General features: G+C 46.8%; 7 protein-coding genes across 7 annotated transcripts; 3 read left to right on the forward strand and 4 right to left on the reverse strand.

Annotated features, from left to right (window-relative positions):
- Nucleotides 1-2,669: 2,669 nt before the first annotated feature.
- Nucleotides 2,670-4,274, forward strand: CCR75_009073 (uncharacterized protein; the record flags this gene model as incomplete). Its single annotated transcript, XM_067967119.1, has 1 exon — nt 2,670-4,274. The coding sequence occupies one exon, from the start codon at nt 2,670-2,672 to the stop codon at nt 4,272-4,274; it is 1,605 nt and encodes a 534-aa protein (XP_067818142.1).
- A 143-nt stretch (nt 4,275-4,417) lies between these two features.
- CCR75_009074 (uncharacterized protein) lies at nt 4,418-6,082 on the reverse strand (the record flags this gene model as incomplete). Its single annotated transcript, XM_067967120.1, has 1 exon — nt 4,418-6,082. The coding sequence occupies one exon, from the start codon at nt 6,080-6,082 to the stop codon at nt 4,418-4,420; it is 1,665 nt and encodes a 554-aa protein (XP_067818144.1).
- Nucleotides 6,083-7,082: 1,000 nt separating this feature from the next.
- CCR75_009075 (uncharacterized protein) lies at nt 7,083-8,687 on the forward strand (the record flags this gene model as incomplete). The annotated part of the gene is made up of 1 exon (XM_067967121.1): nt 7,083-8,687. The coding sequence occupies one exon, from the start codon at nt 7,083-7,085 to the stop codon at nt 8,685-8,687; it is 1,605 nt and encodes a 534-aa protein (XP_067818143.1).
- A 99-nt stretch (nt 8,688-8,786) lies between these two features.
- On the reverse strand, nt 8,787-10,442 carry CCR75_009076 (uncharacterized protein; the record flags this gene model as incomplete). The annotated part of the gene is made up of 1 exon (XM_067967122.1): nt 8,787-10,442. One exon carries the CDS (start codon nt 10,440-10,442, stop codon nt 8,787-8,789), a length of 1,656 nt encoding a protein of 551 aa, XP_067818146.1.
- A 288-nt stretch (nt 10,443-10,730) lies between these two features.
- On the forward strand, nt 10,731-12,023 carry CCR75_009077 (uncharacterized protein; the record flags this gene model as incomplete). Its single annotated transcript, XM_067967123.1, has 1 exon — nt 10,731-12,023. The coding sequence occupies one exon, from the start codon at nt 10,731-10,733 to the stop codon at nt 12,021-12,023; it is 1,293 nt and encodes a 430-aa protein (XP_067818145.1).
- On the reverse strand, nt 10,798-15,934 carry CCR75_009078 (uncharacterized protein; the record flags this gene model as incomplete). The annotated part of the gene is made up of 5 exons (XM_067967124.1): nt 10,798-15,046; nt 15,126-15,303; nt 15,360-15,618; nt 15,689-15,835; nt 15,914-15,934. The coding sequence occupies 5 exons, from the start codon at nt 15,932-15,934 to the stop codon at nt 12,139-12,141; spliced, it is 3,513 nt and encodes a 1,170-aa protein (XP_067818141.1). The 3' UTR covers nt 10,798-12,138.
- Nucleotides 15,935-16,132: 198 nt separating this feature from the next.
- On the reverse strand, nt 16,133-19,996 carry CCR75_009079 (uncharacterized protein; the record flags this gene model as incomplete). The annotated part of the gene is made up of 1 exon (XM_067967125.1): nt 16,133-19,996. The coding sequence occupies one exon, from the start codon at nt 19,994-19,996 to the stop codon at nt 16,133-16,135; it is 3,864 nt and encodes a 1,287-aa protein (XP_067818140.1).
- Between the last annotated feature and the right edge of the window lie 3,953 nt (nt 19,997-23,949).

Genomic DNA, 23,949 nt, shown 5'->3' on the forward strand with positions numbered 1-23,949 from the left:
TCTCGCTTTCGACGTAAGAAAGGTCCATGGGTTCTGGACCTTCTCACTCGTGTCGTCTTGGAGGACGATATGATGACGAACTAGCTTGAGCCTGTCTCAAGCTAAAGTCCTCCTGTTCCGCAACGGATATTGCTATTTCAAGCGTATCCAGTTTCAAGCGGAACAGGTGGGTCTTTACGGGACCATCCGTAAGACCTTGCATGAACACCGTAATCAACGCGTGTTCAGGAACTGGGTAATTGGTAATACAACTCGCTAAGTGTCGATTGTGCTGGGCATATGCGTGAACATCACGCTTGTCTTGCTTAAGTTTCAGAAGCTCTGAACGAGCCCTGAACTCAGCCCTTGGTGGTTCAAACGTCTGTTTGAGCCGAATTTTAAAAGCCTCTAGCGACCCAAAGACGTATGGGTCGCGCAACTTAAGGCCCAATGCCCAAGTTTGGCACGACCTGCAAAATATGATTGAGCGAATGCGACTTGCATTTGCTCGTCGATGATGTGACGTGCCCTCATGGCATCGTCTAACTCGACAAACCATCTCAAAAGGGAGTCTTCTTCGACTCCCCTATACTTAGAGATGTCAATCTTTAAAGTTTCGGGACGACGCGTTTGCGTCATCCCAGGTACAGGGGTCTGTACCTGCTGTAATCTCAACAGTTCTGCCTGTTGAGAGCCTTGCTGATTCAGCAAGGCTACCTTTTCCTTCATCTCGTCAAGTTCATGTTGTATGAACTTGGCGATGGCTGAATGGGGGGGGATCTCTGACTTAATTGGACAGCATTGCCAAGATTGCATCGTTTCCTACGGTCGAACTCATTCGTTCGACCGCACTCCTTTCTATGTCACTTAGAAAGGAGTAGCTTTCACGGGAAACGTGATGCGTATTCCCACTATCATCTAACATGTCCATGTTAGATGTGGGAAATGTGGTCCTTGGACGGACAACAAAGTGCTACCAGGTTTAACGGGGCACTACGACTTGTACTGTTTCAGTACAAGTCCACTTCGCACTGCTTCAGTTGCGAGTGGCGCCTTACGTTATTTCACGTAACACGTGCAGAGGAAACTTTTCTTTAAGGTATCTAGCTTAAAGAGGGTAAAATGAAAACTGTAATAATATAATTAAGTATCTCTTTTATCTATCTTGTAAATGCTAACTTAATTATAAACTAATACTAAACATGCAATTGAATTCTTATCTTATCTTATCTTATCTCTCTCTCTTTTGTTTACACCTACAGCTGATTAGTCTGCGTAATAAATAAATATAATGGTCTATACCTATTTATGGATAAGAATTCTGAATTTACTATTTAAAGTAATATCCTCCAAATATTATCTACCTTTTAGACAATATAATAATTAAGAACCTTTAAGAGTTAATTTCATGTAACGATACAACCCGTTACAATTAGGGCAACTTTAGGCCGTTACAAATAGCTGGATTGACGGAATCACCGTCGTTACTTTAATAGAAGAATGCGAAAATGCTTTTCTATATAGCAGAAATCCTTAATTTATTCCGCGGAGCGGCTATCATAATGCTAATTAAGGACAGTGGTGATTGTCCCGCTGGCATACAACGCAACGTGCAAAAATTATTTCACTGAAAGCTTCGTCTGGTCCTAGCTTGTTTTCACTAGTTCCGAGGTGCCAACCACTTGAAAATAGAAAAACCTTGTATTGCTCGAAGAAGGTAGCTTCAGCATTGATCTTATTCCGATTGCAAAGCGTTTTTTGTGTAACACGCTTGACTTATGTACGTACGCAGATATTTGTACGGAAAATGGCCGTAAACCAAGCTGAGTTCGGCCTGCCCGAAGATCATCAGCTTTTTTCTGTCGCAATTTGTTAAGATGATAACGCAAACGAGTGCATATTAAGTCTGACGTGGGCAAAAAAATAAAATGGCTTAGAAGACGTGCTTATTGTTGTAAAATCAATTTGAGTTATAACAGTTCGTTTTTCAGCTTGCGAGATTGTCAAATCCTTAGCAGATCGATGGACCATAAAAGAGGTGGCGATGCTTTTGTCTTACAAAGAGGCCTCAAATACTAAGCAAATACGTAGAAGTCATATGCGGCAAAGATACAGCTCATTGTCAAGGTCTCGGTGCGTGAATTTTGCATCATGCAAGGTTGACTTTCCTCCTATATCAACAAACAAAACATTTCGATACTTCTTGAGGAGTTACACGGAATTATCTTTCGCTCAAAATTTCTTCTTAATGCAAAAGCTGTAATTTTCTAAGGCTGCATTCGACTACGAAATTTTCTACATATTCTACTGTTCTCCCAGTGTTAAAAAGGATCAGTTGCTATTTAATTGCCAGAAATCAAGGTCGCCGATAATGCCGATAGAGATCGTGAGAATAGACCGCAATCTCGGCTGATTTGTTTGGGAAGTGCGCCAATGACAAAATTATGACTCGACTGTATCTAATACGAATCGATACATTAGCTGCATTCCTTTCGATCATTGTAACACATGCATTTTGTAGTCGTTCTCGTCCAGCATGACTTAAATAAACAGGTACTTCATGTAATGCCTCGTTTGTAATGTCGAATACCACAATAATCTCGCGTCATCTACGCACGTCCTTTCTTTGAGGTGGTCTGGGCACACTACCGCGAAATCCTATAAACACTTCTCACTCTTTAATTGACGACATGAGTCATGGTCTAGAAAGAGAGGATCATTCGATAGTTGATTTGAAACAACCTGAATTCCGGCCAGTAGGAATTCCTTTGTCACCTGGATGCTATCAAGCTACCGCTGCCGATCGGCTGAAATACGCCACGTTGGTTCGTGGTCGAGTAGAGTCGCTACTACGAGATGAAGCCCATTACGCAGAACGTCAAACTCGCAATGATTCGTTTCTGCATGCGGGGGAATGGAAACAAGTCAAAAAAGAAAAAGAATTGACCTTTTATCGAAGGTTCCAACGTGGGCGATCACTGCGGGAATTAGCACTCGAGGAAGAATTACCCGAGATCCAACGCGCTGTCGAGAGGGGGTACACGAGCATGATTTGTGATGGTTACATCAAGGGTACGATCGAAGACTTTATGTATGGGATGACGGCATCATCGCAAGACGATTTAATGACAGGATTCTCGTATAAGGATCCACCCAAGGACTGCGTATGGCTTGGCACTGTGGAAAGTCCGTCTCGTGAGGATCCATATCGTACTGCAGACTTTATTTGGGCCTTACCTAAACTGCCGCCAATGATTGATCAGGTTGACGTCTGTTATCTCAAAGCAACAGGGGTACAATTGGATGCCAACGGTAACCGCTACGGGTACTTGGTGGTACATGGAGTGCATCTTGTGCAATGTCCAGTCTATGCTGCCCATGGCATATCTCGTGCCAAAATGTATTTTGCCGGTCTCTTTCGTGAATCGCACAAGGGAGTATTAAAAGTGACAGTGCGTGGCATTTTCGATTTAAGTAAAAAGGTGCGAATGTTAAAAGGTCTGGTCTCGGCCGCAACAAAATCAATTATGGTAGGAATTTTTAACGGCGTGGGCATTGGAGAAGCCAAGAAACTCACGCTTTTGGCCCTTCGGCATCGTAGCCAGCTTCAAGAACCGGTTAACACACAGAGACAATCGCAATGCTACATGTGTTGCAAACGCGCGTCGTTTCTTGGCCGTGCCAATTTATTTGGCACGTATGTCGTCACATGCTACGTTTGTGGAAGTACCGTTTGCTCGAATTGTACCCAAGGAATCAAGCAGCGAGTGTTTCTAGGTCTCGCTAGCGCGTGTTCTAAAGTCGACTGCTGTCCAAGCTGCGTGCATGAAGCCATTACGACAATTCATGTCTCTCTAGCAGAGCCTGAGTTTCTAGTCGTAGCCGAGTATTTCCGTAAGGAGCACTCGGTGCTATCATCCGGGATGCATTCCGACGCATTGCAGAATCATGGACTTAAGACAAACTCATCCGCAGGCATACCCACAGCCTCGACAACAGAAAGGAGTGCTGGGGAGTATCAACTTGATTTTGAAGAAGACGCGTTCTCCGGTGCGCTAAGTATGCCCATGTTACGAAAAAGTTCAGCGGAAGACAGTGAAGTGGAACCAAGTTCTGATGCCGACGCGAGTGATATTAAACCATGGAGGCATCGCATCGACCTTGACGATGACGACTTTATTCCATCAAGTGCGGCTGACAGGTTATACGGTGCAATGCAACTGGAGCGAAGATTACTTGCGCTAAAGATACAAGCAGACCAGTTGCACGCAACAATAAACATGCGGCATGTATGATAGGTAAAAAAGAACTGTAGTAATTGTTATTCATTTATAAGGTAATGTATCCATATCGAATGTTCTTGAGCTCATGGTCTTTATCGCCTCCAAGAGCATTTCTGTAAGCTACCACTTAGATTCTTAATGTAATGTAAATAAAGCTACGCAGCGACCCCTGGAGCTTGTTCGTTTACAGGCTCCACCGTCATGTACAGTGAGTTCTTCATGCCAATGGTAATTCCCATTGCATACTGCACCTTTTGATTTGGCAGCTCGGTAAAATGAAATCGACTGACGAGGGTTGCAATCACCAGCTTCATTTCCACCATGGCAAGAGTTTTGCCGACGCAGACACGCTGACCCCCGCTAAACGCATTAAATTTGGCCGCTGGGGTCGACAACAATTTGCCAGTGTATGGGTCAATAAAGCGCTCGGGTTTAAATGCAGAAGCGTCCGGTCCCCACACTTCCGTGCGCCGCGCAGCCCCAAAGTGACACAAGCCAACGGTAGTTCCCTTTGGCACAAACGTACCGTCCGAAAAAACTGTATCTTGGACACACTCTCTCATGGTAAATGGCACGGGAGTCTGGAGACGCAATAGCTCACGGATGGTTGCTTCAAGGTACACTAATCCTTGCACGTCGTCCATAGATGGCACGTAATTCGAGTCTGTGGTTAGTTTCGGTAGCTTTTCGTGGAGCTCAGCTCGAAGCTTCGTCTCAACGTCTGGATGTAGTGTCAACGTATGCAGCAACCAGCTCATGGCATCGGCTGAAGTATCACGGCCAGCGCCCAGTGCCGCAACTGCGATATTGCGTACGTCCGTGGGTGAAATGAGGTCACCATCTTCTTCCATACACTCGAGTGCAATGGACACGATATCTTTATCTCGTTTGCTAACTACTTTGCCGGCAAGGAGATCTTCTTGGCGTTGGCGACGACATTCGATTGCTGTGGCGATGATTTTCATAATAAACTCGTCGATCAATTTGATATCGTGACGCAGCGCACGCTCGTCGCCTACGTTCATCCAGCGTTTTAGTTTCCAGAGCCACACGGGCTGCTGTAATCGGCCAGCAACAATCGACTGAGCTTCGTCAAAGGCTTTCTCAAACGGGTGTTCGTGCTCCGACTCGATGCCCTCCAGCGAGTTGTTAAACACCATTTCAGCAAATGCCTTGAAAGTGAAGCGGTGCATGAGCATATAAAGATCCACAGGTTTTCCTGCGTGCGCAGCGGTGACCAACACTCGCTGCAACAAGAATGTATGTCGCTGGATCACCGGAATCATGTGTTCCCGCAGTGCGCGTGCACTAAAGAGCCGAACGAGCAGTCGACGGTGGTGCTTCCAGCGCTCTCCTTCGATAATTAGGACACTGTGTCCCATGAGGTCTACAAACATGTCGTACTGGAGGTGCCCTTTCCGAAAGTGTTCAAATTGGGTCTTCACTACGTGTTCATAGTGCTCTGGTACAGCAGTCACGAGCATGTCACTCTGGCCGGGCAAGTGGAGCTTAAACACACCATTGTGCGCATTGCATTGCTCGGCCATCCAATCGTGGAAACGGTGGGCATTGGAAGCCAGTTCCAGCATGTTGCCGATGTATGGCACTTTAGATGGCAAGTAGGGCACTTCTTTCGGTTTCTCCTTACTTTCGTCTGGATTGACGTCGTGGTCACTAAGTGGGGTGACAATGTTCACGTCATCGTCACTTGATCGGGTGATGACATAGGTGGCTACAACTGCGGCCCCAGCAAGAAGCACGAGACCAGCAGGGCCGACTGGCGATAGTTTGCGGTACTTCACGAACCACTGACGGAGCATGAAAACGAGGCGGTCCACGTGCTCAAGATGCGTGAAATTGCGATATGAGAAATAGCAAAATGGCGAGCGAAGATCGAAAACGCGCCGTTCTGTAAGGAGTCACGGCTTCAGATAGGTACACTGTACGGGTTTTGCTGCCTTTAATACCAGATGAGACCGTGGATGATCTTTGCAGAGCTTAAAGCGCATCTTGCTGTCTCACAAAATGCTGCAAGGCCACTAAAGTACACACACGTAGGCAAGAATTCCGAAAGCACTTAAACTAAATTACAAGCGCTGCTGTTTCTCTTGCTATGATCAAAAGCTACGCCTTGGGTTTCATCATGCCGACTTGTATGGAAGAGTATCACTATAAAGAGACTCGCGCGGCATAAAAAAGCCCAGCAGTTAAGACAACGCAGGTCACGTGACGGGACAACTTTCTTAGAAGGTCAACCCGTCGTACGAATACTTTGAACAAGAATCATTTGGTGCAATAAAAAGATTGTAAGATAATTCTCTTCAAATTCTAGTTTGAAGGTCCGGAAAGTCCAAGATGAACAAATGAAGTGTCCTCTTTTGCTGCCTTCTGATAAGAATAGCTCTACTAGGTTGACTCTTCGCACGTACCACTCATCGTCTCCTTCCCCAGTGATTGCAAAGCACGATGTGATCGAGAGAACCCCCGGATGACGAGAGCACTCTTGTTTAACAAACCTTTGTTTCAATCGCACCATAGTGATACGTTGCTGCAATGGAGGGGGGGGGGTATACAGATACCCAATGCACAAGTCGTAATTACATGTCCCCTCCAACTTGTCATATTTGTGACATCCCCACCCACCTCGTGTCAGTGGAGCACCATTCCTCGAACTCGAAGAGTGGCAGTCGTGGGAAAGCCATCTCAGCAGAAGCTCCTCCCGCCACCTAGCGCCATCATTGCCTCAGCCGTGTCGGCTAAAGCAATGAAAGGCATCTTGGTTTTGTTCATTCGCTTACGTGCCTCCACCAGTCGACTACGATGATGTCTCCCTTAAAGTTCCTCACGCATCCAGTCGTGATCGGATTGATCGTCGCAGCTGCAGGCGCAACGCTCGTGGCTTTATCCAATCGCTACGCAGTCGACTTCGACGACGATAAAGAAGACAAAGTCCGACTGGTGCCGTATCTGCCTGGGGGGCACCCGATTTTAGGGCACACACTGCTAATGGCACGCAATCTCGATCGGTTCCAGGACTGGTTGGTTGAAACCAGTGTCGCTCGGAATGGCAAACCGTTTGTGTTGCGCCAACCTGGCAAGAACGATTGGTTCTTTTCGGCTCGACCCGAGGATTTTGAGCAAATTCTTAAAGTCCATTTTGACACGTTTATTAAAGGACCGCAAGTGCGCGAGTTACTCGATGACTTTATGGGTGAGAACATTGTTATTATTAATGGCCATCGCTGGAAATTTCAGCGCAAAGCGCTCGTGAATTTATTTACTGCGAAAGCGATGCGGGACCACATGATTCCGATTGTGAAAAAGTGTGCGATGGTGTTGCAACAGGTGTTTGCCAAGGCCGCCCGGAAAGGGGAAGTCCTCGATATTCACCGCATCATGGGGCGGTTTACGCTCGAAACGTTTGCCGAGATTGAGTTTGGAGCTCAACTGGGATTGCTCAAGTCTGGGCAAGGACATTCGTTTGAAATGGCTATTGACGATGCCAACCACATCTCGCTTGAACGATTTGCCGTTCCTATGTGGGTATGGAAACTCAAACGCTGGCTCAATCTTGGATCCGAACGTCGATTGCGACAAGATATGAAAGTGATTTCAACTTTTGTCACCAATTGCATTGCGGGCGCTATACAACGTCGCCAAGAGCGTTTGCTTGCCACAGCACGCGGTGAGCCTGTAAAACCCGTTGCAAAGGACATTGTGTCCATTTTGCTTGACAATTTCGACACCAAAGGCGAGCCTGTATTGCCACAAGATGTGTTTAATATTTCACTAGCTGGCGTCTTGGCAGGAAAAGATACAACGGGCGATGCCATTAGTTGGCTCATGCATTTGTTGCATGAAAATCCAAGAGTCGAAAATAAGTTGCGGAACGAGTTGTTGGCAAAAATACCGAAGTTGGCCACCGATGAAAGTTACGTCCCATCGATGGTGGAATTAGATGGCGTCACGTATTTAGAGGCAACAATACGCGAGAGTTTGCGCCTTAAACCCCCGGCTCCGTGCGTCACGCAACATTGTGCCCAAGACACGGTGTTCCCTGATGGCACGTTCATTGCTAAAGGGACTGATACGACCTTGTTATACCATGCATCGGCATTGTTACCTAGTGTGTGGGGTCCCGATGCTCTTGCATTTCACCCCGAGCGATTTCTAGATGAGCATCATAAGCTTGTCGTGTTGCCACCGCTCAAATTTATTGCCTTTAGTGCTGGGCCACGCATTTGCATTGGTCGACAGCTCGCACTGATCGAAATGAAGGTCGTCGCCGCGTGTCTACTGAGCCGCTTCCACTTAACACAATTGCCTGGGCAGGACATTCGTGGTTCCTTGGGCATCAGTTTTGGAATGAAAAACGGAATGATGGTCACTGTCGAGCCCACGCCAGGGGTTGCTGCACGTGCTTAAGTTGCTTTCTGTGACATGTAACAATTATTACCAATATTGAAGTTTTCCTTGCAGCAATAGATAATTCCGTTGTCAAAATGTACAATTTTCATTATTCGTTTAATCGAGCTCAGCACTACGAAGTTGTCTTGAGGTGGCTTGGGTCTGCCAGTAAGTGTGCTCTGCCTTAGCATTCAGCATACACAATCTCTGAAGTAGCTCAATTTCAGAACATAATCGCACTTTTGCAGGGATAAAGTCGTCGACATGGAGGCGATGCGTTCCATGCCATAGTGTCAATGAGCTTTCCTCCGAGTCGCATAAAACAGTCAAATCCGGCTGTGCTTCAGTAGACTCTCTACTTCCATCGTCACTAAAGCAAAAGTCAACTTCATCCAACTCTCTTGAAAATGGATCCGTATCCAGACTTTCATTCGCAGTCGAGTTCGTTGGCATGTCTGCAGACAAACCCGATTTCTCTCTATATCGACATCGACTGCTTTCATACTCGCGAGTCATCGTATCGTTTGAGTACATTGGATAGAGTGGGAATTGAACCGTTGCTGAAGCAGAACTTTGTACTTGACCAAACGATCGAAAACGTTGTTGAAGGTAATAGTCAGCAATGACTTGGAATCCTTGGTCCCCTATAAGTACTCTACTCGATCGCCTTGCATCCCGCAGACACGTTGCGCAGCATGGTCGTTTCGAGCGTGGGGCATCAAGACCCAAGAACAAAATCTGCTTTGTGTGAGCTATGCACTGAGAACAGACTGTAGTGCCACATACACCACACTGGAACAAGTGGGTGTTTAAGCCAAAGAGCATCCATTTCTTGGTCTTGAAGCAACTTGAGCACGCCGACTGCTTAGGACGTTGGAGAGCATCGTAATTGCGGCGTGCCAAGAACGTGAGTTTCTTTGCCAAACCGATTCCAGGAGCATTAAGAAACCCCATCATCAATGACTTGATGGACGCACTGACTAAAGTTTTAGCAATCTTTCCAGGGTTCTTGCCCATATTAAAGATACCACGCACTATCACGTTCAAACATCCATTTAACGATTCACGAAAGAGGCAAGTAAAGTACATTTTCATTCTTGAAACCCCGCGAGCGTCAAATGGGCGACATTGAGGCAGTTCCACTGAATGAAGAACCAGGTATCCGTACCGCTTCCCGTATTGATCAATTTCAATGCCTGTAGCTTTCAGGAAACACGTATCGACTGCATAAGTTGCAAGCTTTCGTAGTACCCAGATAAAGTCCACGGAATGATACGGATCGATTAACGTCGATCCTTCAGCAGTGCCTAACCAAACACAGTCCTTTGGAGCGTTCTTGTACGAGTAATTCGTCATCAAATCTTCTTGAGACGAAGCAGTCATTCCATACATAACATCCTCCATCGATCCTTGGATTTGTCCATCGCACATCATGGTGGAGTATCCATTCGCGACAGCTTGTTGGACGTCTGCGAGCGATTCTTCACTCGCTAATTGATCGAGTGTCCGACCTCCACGAATTTGTTTAAAAAAGCGAAGCTCGCTGCTGGTTTGCACGTGTTTCCACTCTTGTGTGTCAAAAGATGGCAACACGTGATCTCGCGTATCAGTGTAGTGCTGCTGTTCAAAGTGAAGCATCGTGTCGACCTGTTTTCGGACAATTTGAGCAAACTTTTGGCGCATTGTGTCCGTCGGGTGGAAACAGCCTGGGGCTATTGGAAAGTGGAGTATAGGCGAGGAACCTCGAGCGATCTCTGACTGCAGATCTTCCATGTTTACCGTGGGTCGTTGACTCATGTATCTGACGTCGAGTCTGCGAGTGACTTAGCTAGTCAAAGCATTGGCAATTAGTGGCTCGTTTACGCTTTATTAATCGAAAAAATATCAAGATGACGCGTGACACGGTGGTATATAGAAGAAGTCGTGTGCCCTTTGTAGATGAGCTGTACCACGAGTCAATCGTGACCCCAGGTGCATAATGAGCATAAAGTGAAATAAACAGCTAGTTTTTATCATGCGTGTGGTCTTTAAAATTCAGTGGTACAACGAAATTGTAAAATTATGGCGTGGGGTACAAAAGGTGGCGTGGATGACCTGCTTCAGAAGCTTACGAACCCTAAGACGGCTCGATGTCTTTATGTCATGAGCACGCGCTCAATCAGTGACGACGAAATGGCGAAATTGGCTGCAGCTATCGCCAACAACACATTACTGGAAGAGCTTTATTTATCTGGTCATCAATTGGGACCTCTTGGACTCCAGGCTTTTGCCGATTGTTTGGCTGCGAACTCGACGCTTAAGCACTTAAGTCTCGGCTCCAACGAGCTTGGAGATAAGGCAGTTCAAACTTTATGCGCTGGGTTGACTGGCAATGCCCAGTCGGGTCTTCAATGCTGGGATCTAGAGCTCAAGTCGCTTGGCGAGGACGGCGCGGCGGCCGTCGCGGAACTACTCATGACCAATCAAACATTGACGACAGTATTACTTTCTCGCAATACAATTGGAGACCAAGGCATCAAGGATCTAGTAAAGGGACTGAGAGAGAATACTCAGACAGGAATTAAAGAACTTCATTTGACGGAAGTGGGAATTTCAGGCCTTGGACTTGACCATCTGGCTACCCTCGTGGAGTCGGAAAGCTGCTCCTTATCAACTTTGCAACTATCATTCAATGCACTCGAAAATGCGACGTCTTTGTTTTTTGATGCATTAGCCACGAATAAATCGCTGACGAAGCTGCAGTTCATGAAGTGCAAGCTAAGCGATGCTCATGTGAAAGCGCTCGCGTCGGCACTAAAGCAAAATACTTCCTTAATTGAAATCGACCTATCCGATAATGAGCTCACGCAATCTGCTTGCGCTTCGCTAGCATACGGCTTAAAAGACAATAAGGGGCTTCAAATTATGCGAATCAATAACAACAAATGTCAAGATGAAGGTGCTGTGCTTCTTGCAGACGTGCTAGCGACTAACAACAGTACACTGACATATTTGGACATGGGCAATAATGGTCTTACCTGTGTTGGGATGAAGCCGCTGCTAAAAGCTCAATCGATTATACAATTGCACCTTTTTAACAACAAGCTAGGCGAAGGACTAAATGAATTGCTGCCTGCTTTGCTGGCTAATTCGACACTTGAAACATTTGGCATCGGCGCCAATCAGCTGCACGAGGCGCTAAGTGTGACGATGTTTCATGCACTACACTCGCATCCGTCATTAAAAACGCTCGAGATGGGAGGAAATACGCTTGGTAAAGAAGGACACGAAGCTCTTGATAAGCTGAAAGAGGCAAATCGCAGTCTTGATGTTGCTGTCGACAAGAATGCACAAAATGAGAATGGAACAGTTTAGATTCCTACAGGTTGCTGCACTTGACGGCTAAAGTTTCATAAATAGACGAAACACAATGAAAATTGGCTGTCCTCGACGATGAAATGCTCATTGCAGCGCTAATCTTCATACTTGCTCAATCTGTTTCCATTTCATTAACGCGCAAGTCTGCAAACGCAGCTTCGATTGAATCCACGGACAAGGCCTGCTGAAATTTTACGATATCTTCATGCATATCCTGCTTCCATTTCTGCACCTCGGTTTGAAGAGATTGCAGCTGCATCATCGCGTTCGTTTCGTCTTCCTCAGCAAGCTTCCGCACATACTCAGTCCAAATGTTGTAATTCCTCTCCAACTCCAGCATTTTGGCATGAGATTCAGCAACAACTGCCTCGAAATTTCCAATACGTGATTTAAGATCCAGGTGATACTGGTATGACTCGCTCATTTTCCTCGATGCGTTCAGAAGGCCAGCGATGCAGAAAATTGCAGACAAAAGCACAAAAAATGATTTACCAAAAGAGTAAAATCGATTCGGCTTTTTTGCCAAAGGAATTTGTAAGGGTCCGTCGCTTGTTGGCGATGTCTTAACAGACGCTGCGTCGACATCATGCTTTTCTTTAGCTTCGGTAAGCACCGCCGGTTGTGCATATCTTGATTCTGACGGGTACAGCGGTAAAGTTTCATCGACTGCCTGCTCCAGCGTTTGCTTTAAAAAATCTTGGTCATTTTTATTGGCCTCTTCATTTATTTCGGCAAACGCGTCTTTGCACTCAGCGATCGTATTGAGCTCATAAGCAGGGTCAAGAATAGCTCCCATGCGCACTGGGGGTGGGTAGCAATGCTCCGGATGCATATATTGCTGATCAGGCAATTCCTCGGGTGACTGCAGCGTTTCAAACTGCTGAAGAGGTATTTGCCCGGTTTCATTGTAAATGTGAGCGTTTGAATTTGTAGCAAAAAGTTTCTCTGCTGCATGAAAACGGCTAGTTTGATCAGCATCTGCACTGGACGATTCTTGAATTTGATCTTCCATCTCAAGGCCCACTACAAAAGTTGGGCGCGGATTTTGAGCTTTCATAAATGTCTCAGGTATATTCGACATGGTCTCATAGTCCTTTGCAGCAGTTTGTTCAAAAAACGGCAACGGAGGAAGTTTTCTAGCTTGGTAGTCCGATTTGTTATTGTCTTTGGATCCGTCGTGCTCATCGTCGAAATGTGATCCATGACACTTCAAAAACTCAAGCGTCTTAGATGAAGCTTGCTTGTCGATAGAAAAAGATCCCCGTCTTTCTGGAGTATCAAAAAACGCTGCTTCGAGTGGATTCCGATCAAGCTCATCTGCTTGAGCCGATTGAAACAAGTTCAAAGGCTCCTTCGCAAGCTCGTTCGGATACTGCACGGTGCCCATCGCAGGCGCAATTTGCAAACTAAAAGAATTACTTGCGGTACTAACTGCGTGGCTTAAAGGTGGCACATGAACGCTTTTTAGCGACACGTCTCGGCTAATATCTGCCAATCGCGTAGTTTCACGAAGTCGAGACATATCCTTCCGAAGATTAAATAGGGCTTCATCAGTTGGACTTTTAAATTTCAGCTCATCCTCCGCGTCACCAGCTTCTTCGTCTTCGTTATCACTTTGTTCCGCAAACTCCTGCTCGGAAAATTGGTCAATAACGGATGATTCCGACTTTGACATTTCTGGCTCATTAACAATTGGCTTTACATATTGGCTTTTCATTAACGCAACGAGTTTTTCATCGTGGTCGATCTCTTCGACACTAAGGAGAGCATCACCACTTTCACCTGCCGGCCTAATGCTTTGGGACAGGAAGCCATCATCGGAATACGCGTCATTACTCGTGGTCATGCTCGGCCTAAGATCGTCATCGTCATTGCTGTCACAGGTATTACTTAGCCGTTTACTTTCCCACTTATTAATGGGCCCAATGTGATCTCCTGCTTCTGTCAAGTAATCAACTGCTTTATCAAGTGTTAAGACAGCATAACTTTCGTCTGACATTGTATCCTTGACCATTAGGCTGCTCCGACTAATCGACTCTGACGACATTCCGATTTTTTTTTGCGATGGAGCTGGCGTAGTCATTGCTGGCGAAGACTTATTGAGATCTTCACTTTGTACCAGTAAATCTTGATCTTGGCCGATAGAAAATTCTCGTTGAGGCCTAAGAGTGATATTATTCGTCGACGGAAGGGTCGAAGCTACACTTGAAGTAGTAAGCGGCATCCTGATAAAATCATCACGCGTATTTAAGGGCTTCGAATTAATTTCCTCATCGAATTTTGCAAGCTGAACAGGTAAATTATGATCATAATCACCCCGTGGGGTCTCTTTCGAGCAAGCAGGTGAAGATAGCCATAGCCCTGAAGATTCTTGTGTTTCTTCAAGCTTATTGATTGGTGATCCAATGCTACGATCTGTCGATGTTTTGACATTTATTTCTTGTACTGTTTGATCACCAAGAAGGTGCAAAGCTGATTTTTCGATGCTAGAAATACTTGACCTCTGACCTTCGCTTGATGCAGAAGACGAAGAACGTGAAATAGCTCTACTCTCAGGTGCAAGCGGTTGCAAAGACTTTATCTCTAATTGCTGCGAATTCCCATTGCGCATTTGTGATCCCCTTAAATCCTTCATGACATCATCTTCATCATTTACACCCTTAGAATTAGGGCCCTGCAGAGTCACACTCATTACAGCCGCATCACTAGCTATAGTCGTCACTTTCGCGCTAACGCTATCGTGATTATAAGTTGCAAGGCTTTCGTGCTGCTTTAGTGGCACCGCTACTGGTGCGTCAATATTAATAGTTTGCTTACGCTTTTCCTGACGAGACATGCGGATGCCTCCACGTGGCTGAAAGGTATCTTGTTTATTACGATATTTTGACTCCACCTTCGCAATCAGCTCTGGGTGTTTCTGTGAAACTGCTTCAGCTAATAGCGACTCACGGTGCTCACGAAGAAGCCCGAGTTTGGAATGGTATGACAGCATATCCACAAGTCGATCCAAGTCCTCACTCCTATTGCAGCAACGTCAAAAGACAACGTCGAGTCATTAGAATAGCTCTTTGGCAAATAAATAGGTAGCTTAGCTCTTACGATCGTGAAGAGAATCTGGCAAGGGTCTCACGCGCGGTTTTCCGGACCGACTCGTTCTGGTCTTCTAGCCCTGATCGAATCATTTCTAGCATATCTTTCTCCCACACCAAAACATCTTCGTCACTCCAATACACTAAAATGATCCGTATTTGCTCTAATATCAGCACACGAGCCTTTTCTAAATGCAGACGAGTAAGAAAATTACCGCTGCTCATACACCCAAAGTTTACTCACCGTGAGTCATTTCCGCAAAAACTCTACTCATAAGCGACAGATCGTATCGTGCAACCTCCGACAATTTAGACAGCAGCTTGGATCCTAGTTGTCGAACGGCAGTATTTGAATTTCTGGCCGTGCCAATGATTTGAAAAAGTAAAGCGTTGGCTATATCCTGAAAATCTTGTCCCAGTACGTTACATATCCTTAAAAGACACTCGCACGTGTCTTTCACGGTCTTAGTTCGGTGCGAGGTCAACTGATTACCGATTTCAACCTAGTGATCGATTAAGTATGTACCATTACTCGAGATGTTCTGTACAGTAATGAATCCAATAATAGCGCACCGATAGGACCAGAAGCAGCCGAGTTGTATCTTTGTGACTGAAGGTGTGTCGTCGTGACTCCACAGCCGTCGCTAATTTGTCAAACAATGAAGAATAGTCCTTCCAGTCCGCATTGGGATCATGTAGCAGCTCTTTCGTCTCTTGAATCTGATACGAATTCGTTTAACCATGATAATGGAAGTAGGTTAGATAACACACTATTCTTAGAAGAACGCGCATGCGCACACGTTTAGCGAGCTGATCCATGCTGAAGAATCTACAAAATTCCTGCCTTTCCTTTCACTCAGTGCGCACTTAAAAAAGCTGCAACATTACAGCAACATCGGTTGAACCTGCGAAACCAAATATAAGAAAGTGTAATATCACAAGTTTCAAGAAGACATTTAAAATCTAACAACGGATAGCATGTAACAAGTAACATTTTTAAACCTACACGTTTATCAACTAGTGCGCATCCATTTGACGCGCGACGAGACGTTTGTAAATGCCGTCGGGTAATTGCATGAGATGATCATGTGTTCCCTGCTCGACAATCGCGCCGTCACTCGTGACGGCAATTAAATTTGCATTGCGAATTGTCGAAAGGCGGTGCGCCACGATAATAGTCGTGCGCTGCTTGAGGGCAAGAAGCCGGTCAAGTGATGCCTGTACCACCCGTTCGCTCTCGTTATCTAAAGCACTGGTCGCTTCATCCAATAGCAGCACTGCCGGATCACGTAAAATCGCTCGAGCAATGGCAATCCGTTGCTTCTGCCCTCCAGAAACTTGCGCACCGCGGTCCCCGACGTCCGTGTCAAAGCCATTTGGAAATTGTTGAATAAAGTCAAATGCATTTGCTTTTTTGGCAGCTTGAATAATATCTTCGCGAGTCGAACCAGGTTTCCCAAGTTCAATGTTTTCAGCAATCGTCCCGGCAAATAGCACTGGTTCTTGACTTACAAGGGAGACATTTTCACGTAGCCATTGCAAATTCAATTCTTTCAAATTGTTTCCATCAAGCGTCACGACACCCGCAGCGGGGTCATAGAATCGCTCCAGCATCGAGATTGCAGTGCTTTTGCCACTTCCACTAGCGCCGACGAGTGCTACAGTCTGGCCACGCGCAACTTTCAAGCTATAGTTCTTATATATGATTGCATCAGGACGTGCCGGGTACATGAACATTAAGTTTCGGAACTCAATGTCGCCATCAACGTGGTCCAGAGTGCGTCCCGTACTTGCTGTAGAATCAATCAAAGGTTTCCGATCAATCACTCCAAAAACACGACGTGCGGAGCGTTTGACTTTGGCGCCATCCGTTGCTCCCTGAGCTGCCATTCCAATCGCAAACGTACTGAGCATAATGACCATCAGCACCATGAAGAAATCCTCAAAAGTGATGATTTCGCGCGAAATCCAACGTCCACTGACATAAAAGAGAACAGCTAGCACAAAGAACGTCGCCCCTTGTGTAATGCCAAATGCTAACCCTCCTACGATACCAATTCGGACATCAGCCTCCTTCGAGACGTTAAGGTACCCAGTGTAAAGGGCATTCAATGCCGCCTCCATGCTAAACGAAGCGACCGTGCGAACGGAACCAATGGCTTCAGACAATAGCGAGCCTGCCGCTGTGTCAGCGTCATTGTTCTTCTTATTACCAGAAGTACCCGTCATTTGTTGAGCCTGAACATATGACGATGCCGCCAGCACCGGAAACGCTGCAAGCAAGATCAAAGTCATCTGCCAACTATAGTAAAAGGCGATGGCAAACGCAATAGCAATCGTCGTAAAATTCACAAGCCCTCGGTTAAGCGTTTCCGACGTCATGGCTTGAAGCACTGCCGAGTCTGTAGCCAATCGAGATATCAATGCACCCGATGAATTTTCTTCCAAGTCAAACCAACCAATTTCTTGGTGCAACATGGCGCTAAATGTCATCAAACGCACACGAGTGACAAGGTTTTGCGAGACGACAGCAAAGCCATAGTGCTGTAACGTAATGGATCCAGCAAACAACACACCGAGACCAAAGAAGCCAAGTGACCACCATCGCGCGTCCGTCATCATTTCACTTTTCGTAATGTCCGTTTTGAAAAAAAGGACCGTGACTTTCACAAGCAAAACCCCCCAGACTGGAAAGACTGAAGCATTTGCAATCGCTCCAAGAGAGCCTGCTACCATATACTTCCACTCTGGAAATGACATTTTCCAGACGCGTGCCATCGAAACGGGGGGAAGACTGACATCATCCGACTGACTGTCATCAAGAGACCTCTCCATCTCCGATGTGCTGTGTCGACTCATCGAGCGTCCTGAAGACCGGCCGGAGCGTACAAGCGAGTCGGCACGAGTCTTCTCTTCATTTAACGCCTTCGGAGCAACTTCTTCGATTTCCGCTGACGCCACACGGTTCTGAGCTTCGACCAAGAGTCGGTAGTGCCCATTTTCACGTTTCATTAACTCGTCATGCGATCCAATTTCAATGATTGCGCCTCCGCTGTGTACGGCAATGCGATTGGCGTTGCGAATCGTCGACAGTCGATGGGCAACAATAATAGTTGTTCGGTGCGAATTCGCCAACAATTGATCAAGTGACGCCTGTACGACTCGCTCGCTTTCCGTGTCCAACGCGCTCGTAGCTTCATCCAACAGTAAAATGGGCGGATTCTTAATAATGGCCCGAGCAATGGCAATTCGCTGCTTTTGGCCCCCGGAAAGCTGAGCTCCACGCTCTCCCACTTCAGTTTGAAAACCCTGAGGAAACTCCTGAATAAACGTGTATGCGTTTGCCATCTTGGCTGCCTCAATCACTTCGTCGTCAGTTGCCGTTGGACACCCGTAGCGAATATTCTCCATAATCGAAGTCGCAAATAACGAAGGCTCTTGCCCCACCAGACCAACTTGTGACCTAAGCCACTTGACATTCAGCAAACGGACATCCACGCCGTCAATGGTGACACTCCCACTAAGTGGATCATAAAATCGTTCAAGAAGCGACACCATGGTGCTTTTGCCACTGCCACTAGGACCAACAAGCGCGACTGTTTCACCCGGCTCAATGGTCAAGGAATAGTTCCGACACACCTGTATTTCAGGTCGCGAAGGGTACGCAAACGTGACGTTGCTAATCTCAATCCGACCTCGGACCTTTTCCAGCGTTTTGCCCTCGTCATCCAGCGGATCGATCAATGACGGACGCTTAATCGTTTGAAATACTGGAAACGCCGCAGCGCGTGCTGATGTGATGGCCTCGACACTTGGCGCAGCTTGGCCAAGGGCCATTGCACCCATTATCACAGCAAAAAAGACCGTCAACACTCGTCCGCCATCATAACATCCAGAGCCAGTACAAACGTTGCCGTCGAGATTATCATTGGCCACCATAAGCGCTCCAAAAAACATGCCACCGGCATAAGTAAGAAAAATGGTGCCAAACATCAAACCCGTGCCCCACCCAACGGCAAATCCTTTCTTCACACCCGCTACGGTGGACTGACCAAGAGCGTTTTGATACTTGGCAATAAAGTGATCGATCGAATTAAACATGTGCACAGTCCGCACGTTGCTGAGAGCCTCTTGTGCGATGGCACCGGCCTTGCCATACGAATCAAGCCCTTCCTGTGTGGCAGATGACAGCACTTTCATGGAAAAAAAAGCTGTAAACGCGATAAATGGCGTAAACGCAAGCAAAATTAGCGCAAGCTCCCATCCCTTGACGAGGCCAATCACGATGCCCGACACAGCCATCGAGAAAAAATTTAATCCGTCCCCAATTTTGCGACCCATACCTTCTTGTATCGTCACGGAGGCTTCCGCTACCCGAGAGCCTAATTGCATAGGTTCATTCACATCAAACCAGCCAATCTCTTTGGTCAGAATCGCGCTCACATATTCGCTTCGAATGCGTTTCACTTGACGCGATGCGGTGATCGTCCAGCATGCCACTTGGAAAGTGCCTGCGACGAACACGGCAATACCAACGTATACAAAATTAAGAGCGACACTTTGAATGTCGTTTTCAATGTCGGCCCCCGGGCTCGATGGATTAAAAGTATTGACGACATCGCCAAAGAATACAATCTGAATGGGCTGCGATACACCAGCCGCTAGGGCACCGATGGTGCCTAATGCCATAAGAATCTTATCCGTGTTGTCCGCGTAGGACAAGAGCTCGGTTAATGACACCATTTTACCATTGGCAAGCTTTTCTGTCGACCCTGGCTGCTCCGAATTTGCTAAAACTTGATGGAACGAAGCGTTGAGCCGATTGATTCCGTCCTCGTGTTTCGGAGTCTCGGTCGCTGCAAACGTGGCAATGGACCCCATTGATGCACTGAGCTGGCAAGGACTTTGCTCGTTACGCGTAAAAGCTGATGTGTACGCTATCACGGGAATTGAAAAGTGCGCTTTGCTCTGTAGAAGTGGCCATCTGTTCCATAAAATCCAACCAATGATACCTGTACATCATTCTCCCATCTAACTTTGAGGTTCAATTGACTTAAATTGCGTCACTGTCGTGCTTAAAAATAATTATCACCGGTAGGAATTAGCCCCACCACACGGAAGCCTAAATGAATTTTCTAAAACGTCAGAAATCAGTTACGAAGAAGCTGACCCTATGCCGAGCAAGTGGTGATTAGTGATCAATTTGACGATAGGAAACGGGCGCATCTCGCGTTGAACGACACACGATCTTATCATGATGTGGCGTCCAGCCATAGGTTTAATCGATGCGAATTGGTAACCTTCATTTAAATATAACACCGCTCGACAGCGCAACTACTTCAGTAAGACCGATAGTGGCGTGCGTAGCATGTTCCCACAGGAATTGGTCAAGCTCAATGAAAATGCCTCATAATCTACAACATGCAGGCATCTGCTTCGTAATGTCCACCATTCGTTGACTATCGCCGCGGCTCTTGGCGAATAGAGGATGACAAGATAGGGAGAGGGGCGAGTGCTTTAACGAGACATGTGACGCTTAACCTACACGATGTTAATGTTCAAGATTTTTATGCGTGTTGCGCGTTAGTCAAGCGCTTTACATGGAATCGAAAACATGGAAATGTTTGACATTTTTGAAATCTACGAGGTTTTCCATGTTTTCGATTCAAGTAAAAGCTCTTTGAAACTATAAATTGTGCATTTGTGCAATTGCAAAACAACTATTTTACAATTTACGGTTGAGCAGGGCCAGTGACCATTCTGGCGCCAGACGTTAAGTCATTAAGGAATAAGAATCTCTACGTAAAATTACTTTGATGTCCGATCAAACTGCTATGCAGAGCTACTGGACTATGAATTTACCGCTTCAAATATATATATCTTGCATAGAATGCTTTTAAGCGAGGATGCTGCTTTCTATCAAACTCTATCACAACTACGATAGAGATTTTTTGGTCTGAATAACTTCCCAATTTGCGCCTTCGGGCAACAACGGCCAAGAGAAGACGACATTCGACGAGCCGGTGATTCCCCTAGCTTTGAGCGGGAAGTCCCTCCGAGGGTGGCCCAGGTAATGGTAATAGGTGGGAGATTTTCTCTTCGCTGCATGATCTACGAGAGGCAATGCATGTAACGGGCTAGAGTTGCCCTAATGTTACACAGTCCCCATTAAGTACATTTGGTACTTAAGGGGATGGTCAATTACTAAATAATACCTAGCTTGTAACGGGCTAGAGTTGCCCTAATGTTACACAGTCCCCATTAAGTACATTTGGTACTTAAGGGGATGGTCAATTACTAAGTAATAGTAATTAGACCCAACACTCGGGTGTGGTGCACATTTGTGACCAACCCTTGTGGATGTGATGCACATGGGTGCATTCACATTAGGAGGGATGACGCCCAGCGTCATCCGTTGCGCGAGGTATCTAGAAAGATAAGCTAGCCATACATAATAGAATTATCCACACCGATGACATTTCTGATTGGTAAAAATAGGTACATAAATTTAATACGATTAGATTTATGTCATTCTGAAAGCTGCTTCCAACTTGGTAAGTGCGGTAAAAGTGTCGTCACGGGAGCGATAATCCGAGGAGCCGGATCACCGCTCCCGTGACGACACTTTTAAGTGCGTTGGGTGAGGTCTCTAAGGCGCCCACCACAACTACCTCACTGCACGCAAGAGAAGACGGTTTAACCGCGTCCTCGCTATGCTATGGTGTGTGTCTAAGTAGAGCGTTACCATAATAAGACGTGCCGCTTACACTTCGTAGCGCTTGATATCCTTCCCACGACCCGCATCTCTGCGTGTGTACGTGAGGATGAGCCTCAACATCGATTGGGCTCGTTTCCCCACCTCTCCGAGAATCATCGGGAGGTGGCAGGGCACTTGGCGCAGGGACTTGGTGAACAAGCCCTGGCCAAACTTTTGAGCAACATGTTTCTCAGTTGGAGAAGTTTGAGACATTCGTGCTCGGACAGCGAAGAGCCGTGTCCGTGGCACATAGCCATGCTGCGGCGGAGTCCGTCACTCAGACTCAGGATGAGCTGAGGCATGAGCAAGCTTGGAGCGAGGCTCTTATCAGGACTGTTAAGATGCTCTCTGCCGGCCGCATCAGCTGAGGCCCATTCGGATGGAACTGCAGCGAACACGAATGTTCACAAGCTGTTAGCTGTGGAGCAATGCGGTGTCGCGCATCTCATCACGGATGGTGTCGTACGCCATGTCGCATCTGCGTGGTAAGGCCTCAGAGTGGGCTTACTCGGCGCTTATGGCGGACAGAAAGGCGTTCCCTACATGGGCGATCTTAAAAAAAAACATTCGCGCCATGTACCAGCCGCCGAACAACGAAGTGTTGCTTCAGGCGCGCCTCTTTGGACCGCGACAGGCGAAGCGATCTCTGCAAGAGTATGTGCAAGAGATGCGCTCGCTGTCGGCGTCCATTACTGTAGGTCAGATCCCGGAGCACATTAAGGTGCCCATGTTTTTGAACGAACTACGGCATGGCCCATCGCAACAGGTCCTTTTCAGAAAGGTGCCATCGACGATGGAAAAGGCAATCCAAATTGCCTTAGTTGAGGAGCAATCCTACAGCTGTGTCTCGGCGATAGCTTGGTATAAGCCGTCGGCCGAGAGGTCAGATGCCACTCCCTTGAAGTTGGGCAATGCAGACGTGGTCTGTTTAAAATGCGGGCAAGCGCGGCCATATGATGGCTCTTTGCTATGCCAGGGTCCCTGTTGGGGCGAAGACGCCCAGCAAGAGGACTCCCTACCCAAAGGGCGACGGCAAGAACTTGCGTGCGAGATGCCTGAGTTCTGCATCAACGACTGAGGGGTCGGGAAATGCAGAAGTGCAGTAGGGTCGAAATGCCCTAATGATGCGGACTCTGAAGCTACCCCTAAGCTCAAAGTTGTACAATGATTCGCGCTTGCGCATCATGTATGAGTGCCCAAAGACCAACAAGTGGACATCGTGGACGTGAGACAACTTATCTTACAGCAAGTCACGACATTTACTGGCCATGCCAGTATCAATTCTTGCGCAAGTACATTCGTGCTTGCGAGGTATGTCAACGGGTGAAGCCCCGCCGTGTACCTCTTTAACCTCTCCCACTTCGGCAGAATGTTGGCAGTCCGTATCTATGGACTTCGTTTTCGGATTTCCCGAAGACGAACAGCATCAGCGACGACATCAAGTCGTCCTGGTTTATATTCTACGGAGAAATTATACGCCGCGAAGAAGGAAAGACACCTCGCCATTCTTTGCGAGTGGTGTGGGCTATTTACGGCCGTGCATAATGACGCATGGTCCGCATATACGTTGTACAATCTATCTCCTAGGAGGTAGATCCTAAATTTAGCCAATGCATATTTCATGGCAAGGAGTTCCTTGTCATGCACTGGGTAATTGCGTTCAGCTGGTTGCAGCTGACGCGATTGGTAACAGACGACGCGCTCCGCGCCATCTGTATCGTATTGCATTAACGCACAGCCGATTGCGAAATCGCTGGCGTCACAGACCACATGGAATGGTCTGTCTTGATCTGCAATCGCCAAGATAGGCGATTGCATCAAGCTTTGCTTGATATCTTCAAAGGAACGCTGACAATCAGCGTGCCATAACCATTCTCCGTCTTTTTTGAAGAGACGAGAGAGATGATCTGCCTTCTCAACATAATTGCGGGAGTTCTTGTGCAAGTACGCCGCTAGCCCAAGGAACTTTCTAAGTCCCTTGACATCGACTGGAAATGGCCAGTCGATGATTACCTTGATCTTTTCGGGATAAAGATGCACAGGGCGCACGCCTTGTTTTCCTACATGGCCCCCAGAG

The sequence above is a fragment of the Bremia lactucae genome, linkage group LG9 (assembly GCF_004359215.1).
Source record: "Bremia lactucae strain SF5 linkage group LG9, whole genome shotgun sequence".
In the NCBI taxonomy this organism is placed as follows: domain Eukaryota; phylum Oomycota; class Peronosporomycetes; order Peronosporales; family Peronosporaceae; genus Bremia; species Bremia lactucae.